The sequence below is a fragment of the Sus scrofa genome, chromosome X (assembly GCF_000003025.6).
Source record: "Sus scrofa isolate TJ Tabasco breed Duroc chromosome X, Sscrofa11.1, whole genome shotgun sequence".
Classification (NCBI taxonomy): domain Eukaryota; kingdom Metazoa; phylum Chordata; class Mammalia; order Artiodactyla; family Suidae; genus Sus; species Sus scrofa.
The window spans coordinates 106,871,818-106,890,921 of NC_010461.5; the positions used below are offsets into that span (position 1 = coordinate 106,871,818).

The 19,104-nt window shown below is 44.8% G+C and overlaps 2 protein-coding genes across 2 annotated transcripts; one reads left to right on the forward strand and one right to left on the reverse strand.

Annotated features, from left to right (window-relative positions):
- Positions 408-1,482, reverse strand: GPR119 (G protein-coupled receptor 119). The gene has a single exon (NM_001287850.1). It carries the CDS (start codon positions 1,471-1,473, stop codon positions 466-468), a length of 1,008 nt encoding a protein of 335 aa, NP_001274779.1. The 5' UTR covers positions 1,474-1,482; the 3' UTR covers positions 408-465.
- RBMX2 (RNA binding motif protein, X-linked 2) lies at positions 9,095-18,574 on the forward strand. Its single transcript, NM_001243671.1, has 6 exons — positions 9,095-9,134; positions 9,329-9,444; positions 12,766-12,817; positions 15,580-15,709; positions 17,400-17,577; positions 17,993-18,574. The coding sequence occupies exons 1-6, from the start codon at positions 9,130-9,132 to the stop codon at positions 18,499-18,501; spliced, it is 990 nt and encodes a 329-aa protein (NP_001230600.1). The 5' UTR covers positions 9,095-9,129; the 3' UTR covers positions 18,502-18,574.

Here is a 19,104-nt window from a genome sequence, read left to right on the forward strand (position 1 = left end):
GATAGTGCTGCTCTAGTGTATTCGAAAATAAGAATACTTTTGGCCGTGCCCACAGTATGAGGAATTTCCCGAGACAGGGCTCCAACCTGCGCCACAGCAGTGACCCAAGCCACAGCAGTGACAATACCAGATCCTTAACCCGCTGAGCCACCAGGGAACTCCAAAATTTGATTTTTTTAAAGCATCTTTTAGTAGCACACTTCTTGCTTTAAGTAAGTATACCTGTATAGGAGAAACAGACTCGTTGCAAAGGAAGGGCAGGGAGGAATGGAAATTTGCAAATGGGGAAGCTGATTATAGACGAAAGTCAGCACACCGCCTCAGTTACCTCTCAGTCTGGGGTGAGGGGGTCCTGGGGGTGGCCAGTTGCCAGAAGCAAGTGCTCTCATTCCCCTTGCCCCACCTGATCTCCTAGTTGGGGCTCTAGAGGGAGAGGCACTTTGAAACTTGTCTGCCCTTACCATCTTAGCCATCAAGCTCTGACTGGGAGATGGTGGTGATGTGACAGGAACTTTCCCTGGGCCTCTCTGGGCCACCATTCCTGGCCGAGAGAAGGAGGAGGAATGCAGCGAGCCCTTTCTTCATTCCCAGGGCCATCTGGGAGAACTGTTGCCGTACCTCCTTCTGCCTATAGGCATAGATGAGTGGGTTGAGCAGGGAGTTGCCCACACCCAGCAACCACAGGTACCGTTCCAGCACTAGGTAGAGGTTGCACTCCTGGCAGACCACCTGCACAATGCTCGTGATAAAGAACGGGGTCCAGGACAGAGTGAAGCTGCCAATGAGAATGGCCACAGTTCGGACAGCCTTGAAATCACTGGGAGTCCGTGGGGGCCGGTGAGCCCCGGCCGTGGCCCCTGTGTGCTCTGTCTTGCGGATCTGCTGGTTGTGCGTGGAGGCAATCTTGAGCATGTCACAGTAGAAGAAGACAAAGAGGAGCAGGGCTGGGAAGAAGCCAACGCAGGAGACGGTCAGCACGAAGCGAGGGTGAAACACGGCGAAGAAGCTGCAGGGCCCCTTGTAGGTGGTCTGCTGGAATACATGGATCCCAAGTGGGAGGAAGCCAATGAGGTAAGACACCAACCACAGTCCGGCAATGCAGGCCCCAGCCACAAGCCCATTCATCATCTGGAAATAGCGGAGGGGCTGCTTGATGGCAAGGTACCTGTCAAAGGTAATCAGCATGACGGTGAGGACAGAGGCAGCTGCTGAAGAAGTGACAAATGCCATCCGAAGGCTGCACAGGGTCTTCTCTGTGGGCCGAGCCGGGCTGGAGAGCTGGTCTGAGACTAGGCCAGAGATGGCCAGGCCAAGAAAGGTGTCAGCCACAGCCAGATTCAAGGTGAAGCAGAGACCGATCCCATCATTCTTGTGGATCAATGACAGCACAGCCATGGCCACTAAGGCATTAGCAGCAATAATGAGGGAGGCCAGGACAGCAAGGATCACTCCAAATAAGGAAGATGACTCCATGTCTTGAAGTGGCAGGATGTCCACTTACCAGGACATGCTGGCTCTCCAGCTCAAATTCTCACAGGCTGGTGGGTTCAGAGCTGGAGTACAGTTCTGGCCATCGCTGGCAGTGCAGGATGGCAGCTAGCCATCTCTGAGATCCTACTGGTCATTAAGAATCACTCCCCCTCTCGTTTTTGGTCCTTAGGCTCTTGCCTCTCCAGCTCTCTGAAGGTAGCGATCGCAGCGCAGATGTGTCCCTGAGCTTTGAGCTAGTCCCTCCTCCAGCAACTGAGTTACTAGACAACTCCCAAGTACCTGCTGCTCGTTGTCTCACCAGGCTCTCTCTCTTCACTGATGTTTCAAGGAATTTGTTTGGAGAGACTGGGGCATTCATTAGGTCTCCTGTGTATCAGAAGCTATCATTGACCCTAATAACAAGTTTTCTTCCTCCATAGCTTGATATTAAGTGTCCACTTCTTTTTTTTTTCTAAGCCTCAAGTACCAACTTAATAACTAAGCTTAATTAAACATTTGCTTAATAACTTATTCTCTGTTACTATTATGAGAGCTTTCAATTAAGCAAGATGATCATGATCAGTTGGAGCGGGATGTGGGGCAGGCAAGCCCTTTTAGGGTCCAGCATATTTTCAGGGGGAACTGACACATATTTTGGCTATTCCTTCATCTTTTGTTTCCTAACACTTCAGATTCTAATTCTTTCAAGGAGGGTATGCTGGTCCCCTATTTTTCATCCCTCAGAACTCACTTGAGGATTCAGAAGGGCAGGAAAAGCAAAATAGAGCCTACTCCCTGTCAAAAGCTGCTGTCTGTTGGGTATACTCATTGAGAACTTTTTCTGCACCATGTGTAGCTATGTCTCTGGGCGTGAGTTGTGGCCGCCAGGCTTGCACTTTCTTTCTTCTCTTTTCTTTTTGTCTTTTTAGGGCCACACCTGAAGCATATGGAAGTTCCCAGGCTAGGAGTCGAATTGGAGCTATAGCTGCCAGCCTATGCCACAGCCACAGCAATGCCAGACACGAGCCACATCGCAACTTACACCACAGCTCATGGCAATGCCGAATCCTTAACCCACTGAGTGAGGCCAGGGATCGAACCCACATCCTCATGGATACTAGTCAGGTTCATGACCACTGAGCCATGATGGCAACTCCCACTGACACTTGATCCTATAGCCTTTCCTTTCTTGATCCTATAGACTCAGGTGTCTGGGACAGAAGAAGGAGAGCTGAGCTGCATTCTGGAAGGTGTCTGCTCTAATGTTTGGTAGTGGAATTTTCCATTTTTCCAGGGATAGCATTAGGCCAAAGAGCAGCAGTGTTGCTGAGGCAGGCGAGATGGGAGCAGGGAGGGTGGCTGTGTAGGTCACTCCTATTTTAGATTATATATCCATTTGCTTGGGTACATTAGAACTAACCTTTTGCCTGCTCCTCTCATCTTGGATACCAAGAAGAGAGGGGTGGAGAGAAGAGTGGTTCAAAGCTTATTTACTCAGTTCAGGTCAGAGCACAAATGGGAAAGGTTAGTGTTTTAAGTGAGGGAGTGGAGAGCAAGGTGCAGAGTTGGAAGCAAATATTATATTCCAGGATGTTTTGACAGTCTGAGAGGGCCTTTGACAGATGTCTCTCCTACAAAGGATAAGAAAGGCTGTAGCATGGGGACTTGGTATTCCAGCTGCCAACCTGAGAGCAATTCTTATTCTTTGGTACATCCATTAGGAGGCTGGTTTCAGTTGCTTAGCACCTGGCCTAATTTTATACCTGGATCTAAGGTGTGCTTTTGTTTCTCTAGCCCTTGACTTCATGTGAGGAGTCAAGATGGCCCTTTTCAAGACCATGCTTAAACTCAAGAGTGCATAAGAAGCTCCTGCAGGGCTGCTTAACACCCAGAATCTTGGGCTTCACCCCCAGAGTTTTGGATTCATTAGGTCGGGAGTTGGCCCGACAATCTATTTCTAACAAGTGCCCAGGTGATGCAGATGTTGCTGGTCCAGGGACCCTACCTTGAGAACCACTGCTCTTGTGAAATGGTTCTTAACCTTAGTTGTGCAGTGGAATCACTTGGTGATTCCAATACTACTGATGTTTGGGTTACATACCAAGGAGTTTTGATGTCATTAGTCTGGATGTGATCTGTGTCTCTGGAATTTTTTATTTATTTATATTTTGTCTTTCTATGGCTGCACCTGCAGCATTTGGAATTTCCCAGGCTAGGGGTCGAATGAGAGTGGTAGCTGCCGACCTACACCACAGCCACAGCAATGCTGGATCTGAGCCACCTCTGCAACCTACACCACAGCTCATGGCAACGCCAGATCCTTAACCCACTGAGTGAGGCCAGGGATTGAACCCGTGTCCTCTTGGATACTAGTCGTGTTCATTACTGCTGAGCCAAGATGGGAACTCTTGCCTCTGGAAATTTAAAAGGCCCCCAGGTGATTCTGATCTTTGCCAGTGGTGGAAACGACTGTCCAATGGCAAAAGCACAGACTCTGGCGTCAGGACACCCGGAGGCCAGCCTAACGCTATTTCTGTGCTTTTGTGTGAGCAAATGACTACACCTCTCTGACATAGCTTTGGCTTCCTCATGTGTGACATGGGGACAATAATACCTACCTATCAGTGTTGTGGCGATGATAAAAATGAGGTATCCTGGTTGTGAAAAGGCTTTATGAACTGTAAAATACTACACAGGTATTTTTTTCTTGACTGTCTTCTAGCTTCTTGTTAATCAAAGGGTGTATCAGATCAGGACCTGACAGCTTGGTAGAAAAGGCAAATCTCAGGCCCTGCCCAAGACTTGCTCAAGCAGAGGCTGCATTTAAGCAGGACCTCCAGGTGATCTGTAGGTATGTTAAAGTTGCCCTTTCCTCTCTCAGGTGTCTGGTCGTGTTAGTTTCCTTTTGCTGCTATAACAAGCTATTGCAAATAACAATACATATTTATTATCTTAGAGTTCTCAAGATCCGAAGTTCCAAATGGGTCTCATAGGGCTCAAATCAAGGTGTTGGCAGAACTGTCTCCCTTCAGGGGGCTCTAGGGGAGAATCATTTCCTTGCCTTTTTCAACTTTTAGAAGGTGCCCACATTTGTGACACATCACCCAGGTCTCTGTTTCGGGCCTGGCACAGTGGGTTAAAGATCCAGCATTGCCTCAGCTGCAGCATCGGTCACAGCTGTGGCTCAGATTTGATCCCTAGCCCGAGAACTTAAATACGCTGAGAGAGTGGCTGAAAAAGAAAAAAAAAAAAAAACCTTCCCCCTCCCTATCTAGCTCAGGCAGCAGTTTGCAAAGGCCTTTTTAAGACTATATAGAAATGCGCACACATATTTTTGCTTATATCGTCTTTACCTGCCTGTGCTGCCTTTGTAGAAAGAGGTGTGTGTCGGTTGGGAAAAATGGTAGGACAAAGACAGGGTGGGAAAATTGGTATTTGAAACTTTAGTCTCTTCGAGTGGGAGTCACTTTGAGGGAACAGCCCTAGGCTTCTGGGGCATCTGCGCCTTCTTATAGTAATGATGATACCAGCTAACAGGTGTGGGGCCTTTAAGTGCAGCGTACTGGCTAAGTAGACAACATGAGGTCTCCATTAAGCCTCACAACAATTCTATAAGGCAGGTGCTATGAATAACTCAATTTTACAGATGAGGAAACCAAGGCACACAGAGAGGGTGACTTCTTTGCCCAAGACCACACAGCTTGTAAGCAGTGAGTGTTGGAAATTGCGAGCCAGCAGTTTCTGTGGGTCAGACAGCCAGTTTGTCCTGTCTCTTTTCAACCACACAGACCACATGTTGTCCCCTTTTCTTGCCACTTTATGCCTCTGTGCCTTTGCACATCGTATTACCTCTGACCTTCAAGCTCACACTTTTATGCTTTTTTTTTTCAAAGGCACTTGAGCTGAGATGAAGTAGAAGCCCCCCCTTTCATTAAAGTCCAGTGATTGTGGAAAATGAGGATCATTTTTACCCTGAGCCCAAGGAAATATATAAATCTGGATTCATGTACACCTGCCTCTCCATCTCACTCCTGCTTTCCGTTCTTGCTGTGGCATCTCTCATTCAGCACTTTGGGGTCTTTCATCTGCACTACTGCTGTGGTCTTCCAACCTGCACTCCTGTCTCTCCCCATGCTCTCTCCTCCCTTCCAGCATGTGTCTCAGTGATCTAGCTTCTCTGACCTGTGGCCCACCCATTCCTTTCCCTAATCTGTCCCCTAGTCTCTGGATTAGTGTTTCACCTGGCATTCCTGCTAATTGGCTTCTTCACCTTTGTCTCAATATGTCATTAACATGATATATTGAGGCCAACTGAACACCCCAGAAAAGTCTGGCTCAAAACAGTGAAAAAGTCTGGCTCAAAATAGTGAAAATGACAGAGGAAGAAAAAGCTGATCATGCAAGGAATATTTTGTAGAATAGAGGGTGGGGCACTAGTCATTGGCTTGGAGAGTGACCTAGGTGCAACTCTTGCTCCTGGCAGGCTCCTGCAATTCCTCAAAAATGCTTTTCTAGGAGTTCCCTCTATGGCTTAATGGAATCAGCAGCACCAGGTTGTAAGTTCAGTCTCTGGCTGGGCACTGTAGGTTAAAGGACCTGGTGTTGCCAAGGGCAAAGGTCACAGCTGCACATGGATCTGATCTCTGGCCCCGGGAACTCGACATGCTGAGGGGCAGCCAAAAAGGAAAAAAATATGCTTTTCCATTCAGCTCAAGTGAGATTGGCCCAGCTCTACTCCTCACCCAACCTGGGTGAGTAAATGTGATTTGTGATTACAGGAGGATCCATGTGGATCAGAACCATCTTCTCCCCCAGCAATTTCTTCTTTACTCTCTCCCTTTCTTCTCTGGAACTGGATTCTGCTTTCAAAGGCAGGTCATCTGAAATTTATGCTTCTTGAGGTATGGAGAGCGGCTGCTTTGGCCTGGGCAGTGGAGGAAGAAGGGAACAAAATGACAGCTAGTCCTCACGAACTCCCTGAAGCCCATGCATGGATTCAGGTTAATATCCTTGGAAGAGATGGTGAGAGCCTCTGTTAATACAATGTGCCATTTCTTACTCCCTTTATTCCTCAAGGCAACCTACATTTAAGGAATAGATCTTTTAAACAAATACATTTAAGAAGTTCCTGTTGTGGCTCAGTGGGTTAAGAACCTTGTGAGGACCCTGAATTTTTTTTTTTTTTTGGTCTTTTTGCCTTTTCTATGGCCGCTTTTGCGGCATGTGGAGGTTCCCAGGCTAGGGGTCTAATTGGAGCTGTAGCCGCCGGCCTACGCCAGAGCCACAGCAACGCAGGATCCGAGCCGCGTCTGCAACCTACACCACAGCTCACGGCAACGCCGGATCGTTAACCCGCTGAGCAAGGGCAGGGGCCGAACCCGCCACCTCATGGTTCCTAGTCGGATTCGTTAACCACTGCGCCACGACGGGAACTCCCAGGAAAGGTTTCTTGAATGAGAGATGCCTTGATGGGAGTTTGGAGTTTGGGCAGGTTTCAGTCAGAGAGAGATGAGTGGTTCAGGGTTATGGGGCTCTCTCAGAAGAGGTGTCTAGATTGGATAGTGAAGGGGGGCCTTGAGGGGATGGACAGCAGTAGAGCCTGGCTGAAGTTGAGGCTTCATGGTGGGGGCAGCGGGAGAAAAGACTGGAGAATAGGGGCTGGGGCAGTTAGAAGGGCACTGAAAGAGCTAGGAGGCATGTGACAGTGACTCAGTATAGCACTTCAGGTAGACGAGATGTATTTTATAGATACCACAGCAGCACAATTATCAGGAATTGGTGACTGGATAGATATCTTTGGGTGAGGAACTTGGAAGACTGAAGCATGACATCCCTGTTTTTGAAGCCAGGTAACCAGGAAAATGGTGATAACGTTGCCTGAAATAGGGAAGTCAGGAGGGAAAGCTGTTTTGGGATGTAGTGGTGGGGAGTGGAGAGATGAATTCGGCTAGACATATTCAGCCTTTCCATAAACGTGGGGACTGCCTTCAATTTCCTTAGCATTACCCATAGAACCTGGAAATGAGCTCTGCATACAATGAGTGGTAAATGAATGTTATTGGTGGAGAAAGGAATAGAAGCTGGGAGAGCTGAAATCTGTCCCAGTTTGCCTGGGACATCTCCATGGATAAACTTCCAATGGGTAAGAATTGCTAGGAACTCTGATGACCGAGGCCTAGGTATTGCTCCAATTCTCTCATTTCACAATAGCCTGAAGAATCCATCCAGATAATGCTGCATGCTAGTTTACCACTTTGCAGTGACTACTTCAACCCTACAACTAAGCAACCTAAGGTTTCTAGGAGCAGATAAAACCTGTATGCAATCTGTCACTGTTTAGTTTTCATTGCCAAGGTAATTCTACAAAGTTAATGAATAGCTGGGTTGGAAGTGGGGGAGGGGGACAGACACAAAAACTGTCATTGGTGGGCAGCCTGTTCTGCTTCTTGGGAAGACATTGGGTACATGGTGAACCATTGAGGGTACAGTTGTCACTGTCACCATCATCAAAGTGCTTTTAATTTCTGGGGCTGTGAGCTAGGCCTACACAGAGAACTATACAGCCCCATAATTTGACTTTGACATAATTTGCATGGTCTAAGGCCAGAATTGATGTGGACACATGCAAGATGGATTTGAATCTTCAGAATGGCTTAATTCACACATTACATGCCATCATCTCTTCTACAGGTTCCTGATTATTTCTGGAGTCAAATCTATCAAGCCCTGTCTCCTCAATGATATTATTAGCTCTTTGAAGGCAGAGAACCCAACCTTACATTCCCATCTGCAGACTTACTGTATAGGACAAATACAGATGCTCAGTAAGGACCGATAAATCAAGTGGATCTGATGGATAGAGACAGAGTACCATCCAAGTTATTTAACTCCTTTAAACTCAGTTTCTGCTACGAAACGGGGAGGATAATTGTATCTAAGCCTTCACAGGAGGGCCAATACATGTAAATTGCTTAGCACACAATCTATCATTACCTGCTCAACTGTTAGTTATTAATTTAACAATACCAATTCCTACCTCCTGCTTGAGTAGCAGACAGACTATGGAAAACGGTTAGCAGCATTCACACAAATCTGGGTATTCAATTCAGCCTATGGAGGCACAGTGGTCAGTTGCCTATGCGGTGCGATTTGAGACAAAAAGATTTACCCTCTCACACAGCTTTTTCACATTTCTGCTGTAACTCCTGAACAGGGATGCTTTCATGGCGGTGTGCGTGTGAGTAATTGGCTGGGAGTTAAGGACAGAATGAGGATTTGCACTGGAAGAGAAGGATGGGACTCAAGTCGCCGTTATCAGGCACCTCTCAAAGTCTTCCTTCAAAAAACATTTATAGTTAACCCAATAAATGCCAGGCATCGTTTAGGAGTTCGGAGTCCTGTAACAAACCAGGCTCGCACCCTCGTCCAACTCCAAGCACGGTGGAAGCGAGGGTCTACAGAAAAAGAGCGACATCGGCGGAACAAGAGAAGCCGCTTACTGACGTAGTGCGCAGGCGCCACGCCCCAGCGCGGCCCGGCTCTTCCGGCGCGGCGTAAGCGCGCAGCTGAGACCAATGGGCGCGCAGCGCCGGGTCGCGCATGCGTCTTGCAGCCTCTCCCGGAAGTCGCTTCCTAGGTGCTGAGGGCGAACCCGCGGAGATGAAGTAAGGCCTCAGGTTCCTTTTGGGAAAAGGGGACAGGCGGCCGGGGGTAGTTCACTGAAGCTGGAGTGGTAGAGCACTTGTGAGGCTGAGGAGCGGGGGAGGCGCAGATACTAGAAAATTAGTCTCCCAGTTTTGCTCTCCTTTACCTCAGGCTAGGCCGCGCTTACTTGTCCGCTTTTCCGCCCCTTGTGCAGCCCTTTAACTAAAGTGAAGCTGATCAACGAGCTGAATGAGCGTGAGGTCCAGCTGGGGGTGGCGGAGAAGGTGTCTTGGCACTCCGAGTACAAGGACAGCGCCTGGATCTTCCTAGGTGAGGCCCACATCTTTCTCCCGCAGGGCTTCTCATTCTCTCCTGGCCTGCCTCCTAACATTTCAGCATTCCCGCCCATCATTCCTCCCGACATTCATCACCCACTTTTATTTACTTCCACTGTCGGCCTATAAATCCGTTTTCCAGGTCGCTTTTCTAGCTCATTTCTAGTTTGCTCTCGCTGCCAAATCAGCGTTCATGATAGGTACTGCCTGCCATTCAGTGTGCTAAGAATCGTGCCGTTTGGTTTCTCAGAGACTGTTATTATCATCCTCTTGTCCTCTAGTTATACACCTAAGGAAACTGAGATGCAGAAAAGTTAATGGACTTCCTTCAGGTCGCATAGCTAGCAAGTGGAACAGCAAGAACTGTGGGGTTTGAGAACTCCTGGTATCAGCCACTATCCGGTATTACTGCCAACTCCCTCTCCCTTCATTACCCTTCACGCAGAATTTATTTCCCCGTCCATGGCCACATCATCATTTCCATATTCACTGTGTCACATTCTGTAATTTGACAGTTTATTCGAAGAGATTATTACAACAGACATTGTGCTAGGCACTTTATAGCCATTGTTTTATTTTCATTCTTATTACAATTCTGTGAGGTAAGTGCCAATATCCCCATTTTACAGATGAAGAAGGAAACATTCGTAGGGGAATTTATTTCCTATGAAATCCTTAACAATTGTGAGGTGGGGTTAATATTTTTTTTTTCCCACTGTACAGCAAGGGGATCAGGTTATCCTTACATGTATACATTACAATTACATTTTTCCCCCACCCTTTCTTCTTTTGCAACATGAGTATCTAGACAAAGTTCTCAATGCTATTCAGCAGGATCTCCTTGTAAATCTATTCTAAGTTGTGTCTGATCAGCCCAAGCTCCCGATCCCTCCCACTCCCTCCCCCTCCCATCAGGCAGTCACAAGTCTCTTCTCCAAGTCCATGGTTTTCTTTTCTGAGGAGATGTTCATTTGTGCTGGATATTAGATTCCAGTTATGAGTGATATCATATGGTATTTGTCTTTGTCTTTCTGGCTCATTTCACTCAGTATGAGATTCTCTAGTTCCATCCATGTTGCTGCAAATGGCGTTATGTCGTTCTTTTTTATGGCTGAGTAGTATTCCATTGTATTCCATAGTATTCCACATCTTCCAAATCCAATCATCTGTCGATGGACATTTGGGTTGTTTCCATGTCCTGGCTATTGTGAATAGTGCTGCAATGAACATGTGGGTGCACGTGTCTCTTTTAAGTAGAGTTTTGTCCGGATAGATGCCCAAGAGTGGGATTGCGGGGTCATATGGAAGGTCTGTGTATAGATTTCTAAGGTATCTCCAAACTGTTCTCCATAGTGGCTGTACCAGTTTACATTCCCACCAACAGTGCAGGAGGGTTCCCTTTTCTCCACAGCCCCTCCAGCACTTGTTCTTTGTGGATTTATTAATGATGGCCATTCTGACTGGTGTGAGGTGATATCTCATGGTAGTTTTGATTTGCATTTCTCTTATAATCAGCGATGTTGAGCATTTTTTCATGTGTTTGTTGGCCATCTGGATATCTTTGGAGAAATGTCTATTCAGGTCTTTTGCCCATTTTTCCATTGCTTGATTGGCTTTTTTGCTGTTGGGTTGTATAAGTTGTTTATATATTCTAGAGATTAAGCCCTTGTCGGTTGCATCATTTGAAACTATTTTCTCCCATTCTGAAAGTTGTCTTTTTGTTTTCTTTTGGGTTTCCTTTGCTGTGCAAAAGCTTTTCAGTTTGATTAGTTCCCATTGGTAAATTTTTGCTCTTATTTCTATTGCTTTGGGAGACTGACCTGAGAAAATATTCATGATGTTGATGTCAGAGAGTGTTTTGCCTATGTTTTCTTCTAGGAGTTTGATGGTGTCCTGTCTTACATTTAAGTCTTTCAGCCATTTGGAGTTTATTTTTGTGCATGGTGTGAGGGTGTGTTCTAGTTTCATTGCTTTGCATGCAGCTGTCCAGGTTTCCCAGCAATGCTTGCTGAATAGACTTTCTTTTCCCCATTTTATGTTCTTGCCTCCCTTGTCAAAGATTAATTGACCATAGGTGTCAGGGTTTATTTCCGGGTTCTCTATTCTGTTCCATTGGTCTGTCTGTCTGTTTTGATACCAGTAGCACACTGTTTTGATGACTGTGGCTTTGTAGTATTTCTTGAAGTCTGGGAGAGTTATGCCTCCTGCTTGGTTTTTGTTTCTCCAGGATTGCTTTGGCGATTCTGGGTCTTTTGTTGTTCCATATAAATGTTTGGATTGTTTGTTCTAGTTCTGTGAACAATGTCATGGGTAATTTGATAGGGATTGCATTGAATGTGTAGATTGCTTTGGGTAGTCTGGCCATTTTTACAATATTGATTTTCCCAATCCAGGAACATGGAATATCTTTCCATTTCTTTACATCTTCTTTGATTTCTTTGATTAAAGTTTTATAGTTCTCGGCATATAGGTCCTTTACCTCCTTGGTCAGGTGTATTCTGAGGTATTTGATTTTGTGAGGTACAATTTTAAAAGGTATCGTATTTTTGTATTCCTTTTCTAAAATTTCATTGCTGGTATACAGAAATGCAACTGACTTCTGAATGTTAATCTTATCTCCTGCTACTTTGCTGAATTGATTAATCAGTTCAAGTAGTTTTGGGGTTGAGTCCTTAGGGTTTTCTAGGTATAGTATCATGTCATCTGCATACAGTGACAGTTTGATCTCTTCTCTTCCTATATGGATGCCTTTTATTTCTTTTGTTTGTCTAATTGCTGTGGCTAGGACTTCCAAAACTATGTTGAAGAGCAGTGGTGAGAGTGGGCATCCCTGTCTTGTTCCAGATTTGAGTGAGAAGGCTTTCAATTTTTCCCCATTGAGTATTATATTTGCTGTGGGTTTATCATAAATGGCTTTGATTATATTCAGGAATGTTCCCTCTATACAGGTGGGGTTAATATTTGCGTATTTAAACTGATTTTGGATCTTAGGTGTAAATTGTAGCTAAAGAGCAGATGAGTTCAGTATATGTTTGTGCTGGAAAGTCTTCTTTGTCCATAAGATTGTGGGTGTGGGGAGAATTAGTTTGGTTAGGGGTGACCCTCAACCTTTCCACTCAAAGTTAATCACTTTTTTTTCTGTACAGTTGCTACATCTCATATGTGCTTCTGTCATTGCATCAGACCATGAGTTCTTTGAGGGCAAGCCCTGTAGCTTACTTTTCTTTGCACCCCAGTGCCTGGGCTAGTACAAGCATGGTACATAGTACACACTTGGTAGATGTTTGGTGAACTGAAATGTGTTTTTCTCTTCTAGGTGGACTTCCTTATGAGTTAACTGAAGGGGACATCATCTGCGTATTCTCACAGTAAGTTCCCTTCATTCTTCTGAGTCATCAGAGTAGTTTACTTCCATAACTCATCTCGTGGCATCACAGAACCCATTTATTTTCATTCTAGGTTGACTCGGCTCCATGCATGGGGAGGGCTGGAGTCTAGTCTAGATCAGTTCCAGGACATGGTTCTGGAACTCTCCCAATGTGGAGAATCCAAGAAGTTGGATGATTTAGGAGGCTTTCCTGGGGATTCTGTTCTAATTTTATTGCTTTTTCATTGAGACCTATACTGGAACAGACTGGAACTTCCAGAAAGGTACTATGTTGGCCCATCTCCAGGATCCTACAAATTAGGGGTAACCCATGATCACAGGGCCCTTTTGGGCCCACACCTGTGTGGCATTGTAGGATTAGGGCAAAGCGCAGAGGAATTGGGGGAAAAAAAGCAAAAGTTTTAGGCAGTAGTTAGCTCTCTTTGTTTCTAGAAGAGTATAAGGTTAGTGAGTAGAGCCAATCTCTTTACCCTGAGGCTGAGAATCACAGGCTGATGAGTAAGAATGAATAGGAGAACCTTATATTCTTCATTCTGCTATTAGATGATCATAGCAGCACTGGGTGGGAGAGGGTCTTGATAGCTCACACTGGTAGTGGCAGCTGGTAGGAGAGGGGTTGGTCCAGAACTATACAGAGTAGGTAGTCCATAGGGCCAGAGGGCCTTGACAGCTCACAGGAGCAGATGGCCATGACCCCCAGGCTGTGTAGCCCTGAGGAGAAGAGGACCATGGTAAAAAGGGTTGGGCAAGCAAACATAGCTAGCACACCCTGGCAGAGGCATTGCCATGGCAAGGAATGCCAGGGTCATCCAGTGGGCAGACGGCCCTGGCTGAGTGGTTGGGCAACTTAAGGGGCAGCAGGTTCTGGCTGCCTGGGTGGCATATAGGGCAGAAGGGCATGGGGAAGAAATTGAACAAGGAGAGGGCCCTCCATGGTAGAGGGCCTTGGCAGGGACTAAGGCTTGCTTCCTCCATCTCCTGGGTAATGGGAAGTTCATAGCAGGTGCACCTTGTAGTTTCCACCCCTTTGTGATACCTCTCCCTGGTCCAGCCTTCCTTCCATCTGGGAGCTGTTTTTGTCTTATTTGCATTGAGTCACGATCAGCTAGGACGTGTGTTTATTCCAGGTCTCTATTCTGGTTGTACACATTGCTCTCCATGAAGATTGCCTTTACAGTGGCTTTCAAAAAATACTTCGTTTTCTGAACAAAAAAAAAGCTTTTCTGAAAAGACGGTTTTTAGTCTGTTTAGTGTCTAGGAAAGTTATTCCCCTTCATTGTTTACTTTTAAAGTTTTCTCAGCTATTCTTACATGTTCATGAGAACTGTAGAATCAACTTATCCAGCTCCAGGAAAAAACCAAAACTTGTATTTTTAATTGGGATTACATTAAATTTAAGTATCGGAAGAAGGTTTTGATATCTTTATGTCCAAGTACAAGGGGCATTTTGATGTCTTTATATTTATTCAAATCTGTGCTTGTGTCTTTCAGTAGTTTTAAAAAGTTTTCTTTGTATAGGCTTTGCACATTGCTTAAGTTTATTTCTAAGTATTTTATCTTTTTTGTTGATATTATAAATGGAGTTCCTCTTTCATTGCATTTTCTGATTATTTTGTGTGTGTTAGAGGGTGATTTATTTTGTTAATTTGATATCCTATTACTTTACTGAATAATTCTGGTTTGTTTATCATTGCTCTTCATTGTTTCTCTTGGTATTTCTATATATACTATCATATAAAGGCCAGAGATGGAACCAGCATCCTCATGGATACTAGTCAGATTCATTTCCGCTGTGCCACAATGGGAACTCCCATTTTCTTCTTTTTAACAATAAAATTCTTTAAGGTTACAGATTTTTCCGAGTGTGGTTTTAGCCACATCTCATCAGTTTTGATATATATTCTTCTTATTTTTGTTATTCCCTAAATAGTCTGCCATTAATTTTTTTTTCTTTAATTTGTTCCATTTTCTCTTTCATTCAGTTATTAGCTTAGAGAGTAGGTTTCAAGTTTTAGTTAGTAGGTTATTTTTTTGTTTTAAGATATTTCCAACTGTATAACATTCTGAATGGAGAACATGGTCTGTGTTATTTTTGAAGATGATTGAGGTTTACTTTGGGACCTAGTCTGTACTCAATTTTATATCTGTTTCATGGATTCTTGAGACAAAATTCTCATCTTTTTGTAAGATGAAATATGTATATCTACTAGTCTGATGTTAATATTTGTTAACAATATAATTGTTATTAATCGTATGTTTATTTGTATTTATTTATACCATTTTGTATTAATTCCTCTGACTTTATTTTTCTCAACTTTTTGTGTTATAAACTTAAAGTGGTATGGTAAAATCTCTCATAGCTTTCACTGTTAGTTTCTCTTTGTATTTATAATAGTTTATAAATTAAAAATTTTGATTTGTTAATTTATGCGTAGTTTCATGACTTATACGATTGTTATATATTAGGACCTTTTTCAGTGTAAAAGTGCCCTCTTAGTCACATTTAAATGTGTGTTTTCCGTTGGCTTTGAATTAATTCATCTTTGATCTCAACATTACCACCCATTTTTAATTGGGTATTCTTGATATATCCTTGTTTAACTTTTTATTTTTAACATTTCTATGTTATCTTGTTCTAGATGTGTCTTCTCCACAGACTATATTATTTGAATTTTGTGTTGTCATCCAATCTGAAAGTTTTTGCATTTTAAATCAATAGTATCTCTTTTATAAAATAAATAGATATGGGGAGATTGTTAACATTAATCTGGTGCGGGACAAGAAGACTGGGAAATCCAAAGGATTCTGTTTCCTCTGCTATGAAGACCAGAGGAGCACAGTTCTGGCTGTTGACAATTTTAATGGGATAAAGGTGAGTGTGCTTACCAAGCAGGATTTGGCTAAACTTTCTCCTGTGTGAAGGGGTTCAGTTTCATTCCCCACCTGATAACCACAGGCTCAAAGGCCAATACTGGTCAACTGGGTGTGTTGCGAGAGTTACAGAAGTGTGGGGACATGTTGACCAGGAAATGATCCCAGGAAATAATTCCAGTGGCTCATGACCCTGCAAAAGTGTGGGGACATGTTGACCAGGAAATGATCCCAGGAAATAATTCCAGTGGCTCATGACCCATCTATTAACAAGCCATCTCCTCAGGAGCATAGGTACCATGCCCCCATTCCCACCCCACACCCAACCAAGCCTCTATTTCTCACCCTCCTCACACTCCACTCTCATCTCTGGTATATTGGAGAACAAAGAAACTAGCAAACACTGATCTTCCTTGCTGTCCTGTGTCAGGGAGTTTGGGGCTCCATCGTGGTTACATGACCGAGGACATGGCTGTCTATGTTTGTCAGGTCTCCACTGACTTAGTGGCACGGGGCCCTAGAAATTCTCTAGTTAAAATTTGATGACAAATTCTATGAAAGTAAGTCATTCTGAAGTATTCTCTCCTCTGTTCCCTCTCTCTCCATCCTTGTAAGTGAGACATTGGGCTGAGAGAAGGGGATGGGGCAAGTCAGGCTTATCTATGCTACACACAGTCCCTTTACTCGTCTAGGAAAAGCACTGCTGTGGAATGAGCATTGTCACAGGTTGGAGGGGTGACTCTTGACTTGGAGAGTTTGTCACTGATTGCACCCGTATGGGACAGCTGGAGATTATAGGACAGGATGGAACAAGGTTCTAGGCTTGATTTTTTTGAAGGGAGTTACCATAAAAGGAAGGCTTTGAAAAAATGTTTTGCAATGTCGGATAGGATAAATGATAGAAAGTGCTCAGGCTTAAAGGTAAGAATAGAAACCTGTCCTGAATAGAAAAGTAAAAGCTAGGTATTTCAAATTTCAGATAGCCTTACCTATAGAATAAGTCTGTATCTGCCTGAATGTTTTAAAGTAAGGGGTTAATTTGTTATTGTTCACCTGAAGTGTTGTGATTTACAGTAGAAGTATCAGTGTGAGCCAATTCCAGTATGGAGGGGATAGAGCTTAAGAAAAAAGAAAGTAGTCCTTGCTAATTCCTACCCCCCTCCAACTATTGGCCTGCCTTGGCCTCATCCTAATTGCTGTGTCGAGAAAGCAGCTGTAGCATTGAGTTGGATTTCAGGAATTCCTGCTAGCAGCCAGGCCTTTTCACGGTATGTTTCACTGTAAATGAATGTTACAGATTGAGGATAATTCATGGCGAGTCTAAGCTCTTACAGTTTTCTGTGCTGCTTGTGCTTTGCGGCAGTACTTCCCAGCCTTTTTTCACTTCCTGGCACATGTAGAACATGAAGATATTTAAATGACACACTGGGGTAAACTGATGAGGCTGCCTAGTGCAGTGGCCCTGGGGGCTGCAGCTGCCCCTGGCCCCTGCTTCCTGTCTTGAGGGCTGAGTGAATTAATGTGTAGGTATATGTGCAGTGACACACTAGTTGGGCAGATCTGCTTTCAAGATTTCCTGAGAAGTAGAATTAGTGTGAGGGTAATGGATATGGTTAAAACCAAGGCTTTCTCTAGCTGGTTCAAACAGATAGGAGGGCTGTCTTTGCTGAAGCATTGCCCATATGTCTTAGATCAAAGGAAGAACTATCCGAGTGGATCATGTGTCTAACTATCGGGCGCCTAAGGACTCAGAAGAAACAGATGATGTGACCAAAGAGCTCCAGGAGAGGGGCTGTGGGGCTCACACCCCCTCACAGAGTTCATCAGAGAGCTCTGAAGATGACAAACCCACCAAAAAGCACAAAAAAGGTAAAGCGTTAAAACCCTTTCGTGAGAAGATTCTGGGGAGGCTAGGTGTTTGCTCTTCCTAGCATTCAGTGAGCGTTGATAATCAGCTCTGTGAAGGGGGAAGGTGTGGGGAGCCTTAATTGGGAAAGGAGCAGTATTAGTGAAAGGCTAATGGTATGGGCTGAATTCTGTCCTCCAAAATTCTTATGTTGACGTCCTAACCACCGCCCCCTCAGTTACCTCAAAATGTGATTGTATTTGGAAGTAGGGTCTTTAAAGAGATAATTAAGGGTGGGAGTTGCCTTATAAAGCAGCTTGACACATCAAAGGTGACAGACATCCAGCTTGGCTTCTTGGAGGCACTGTTCTGGAGGTAGAGATGTTTTCCTCCATCTTCCTTTTCTTTCTTATTAATTGTGCCCCTCTTTTCCTCCAGACAAAAAGGAAAAAAAGAAAAGAAAGAAAGACAAAGAGAAGACTGACCAGGAGGTCCTAGCAGAGCAGCCAGCCTCCTCTTCCTCACCCAGAAGCAAGATGACGAAGGAAAAGGATGACCCTGGCTCTAAAAAGCACAGCGGCAAGAACTCAGAGAGGGGTCAGAAGTCAGAGTCCAGGGAGGTCCGGAAGCCGCACCCCAGCTCCCCTGAGGTCAAAACGATCTGCCACGATGGAGCAGAGGACCGGGATTGGGAGCCAAGGAAGGAGAAGCTCAAGCACGAACACAAGTCGTCAAGCAAGAGGGAAGAGAGAGAAGAAAAGAACAGGGATAGAGACAGAGGTCGAGGCTCAGATGCACATTACAGCCGGCACAATGGGCGTTCTGAGGGGCATAGTCACAGAAGTCGAAGTGGGAGCCGAGATAAGTCCCACAGGCATAAAAGGGCCCGGCACTCCCGGGAGCGGGAGTCCTCTAATCCCAGTGACCGTGACCGCAGGCATCACTGAAGCCACGGACTGTTCAGCTGCATGATAGAATTGGAAGTGAACTGTGTTTTAAAAATACAATGAAATTCAGTTATGCTTTTGCTATTTATATGTAAAATCTCTGAGGCTATATTCTTTTGATCCCTTGAGTATTAGAATCACTGAGAGAGCTGTAGTTTGTTTGTTTTGCTTTTTAGGGCCACACCCATGGCATATGGAAGTTCCCAGGCTAGGGATCAAATCGGAGGTGTAGCTGCCATGTGGGATCCGAACCCTTTCTGCGACCTACATTGCAGCTCACAGCAACACTGGATCCTTAACCCACTGAGTGAGGCTAGGGATCCAACCCCCATCCTCATGGATACTAGTCAGGTTCATTTCTGCTGAGCCATGACGGGAACTCCCAAGAGCTGTAGTTTTAACAGCTAAATGTCCTGGATTTTTGAGCCCAATCCATTGTCCCTGGGAATATGCTTAGTACTTTGGGTACTTGCCAGAGCATGTATCCTAAATTTGGATTCATAAATAGGGCCCTTGAATTTGTGACCCCAGTTTATGATGAAATGGCCAGGAAAGGGGAAATGCCAGGCAGTTCTAGAATTCCAGTCTTTGTGCTAGATATTT

Excerpts from the sequence above, each read along its gene's own strand:
- GPR119 (NM_001287850.1), bottom strand. The coding sequence starts at position 1,473 with ATGGAGTCATCTTCCTTATTTGGAGTGATCCTTGCTGTCCTGGCCTCC.
- RBMX2 (NM_001243671.1), top strand. Across the intron at positions 15,710-17,399 it reads ACAATTTTAATGGGATAAAG|ATCAAAGGAAGAACTATCCG; the intron begins GTGAGTGTGCTT and ends CATATGTCTTAG. Across the intron at positions 17,578-17,992 it reads CACCAAAAAGCACAAAAAAG|ACAAAAAGGAAAAAAAGAAA; the intron begins GTAAAGCGTTAA and ends CTTTTCCTCCAG.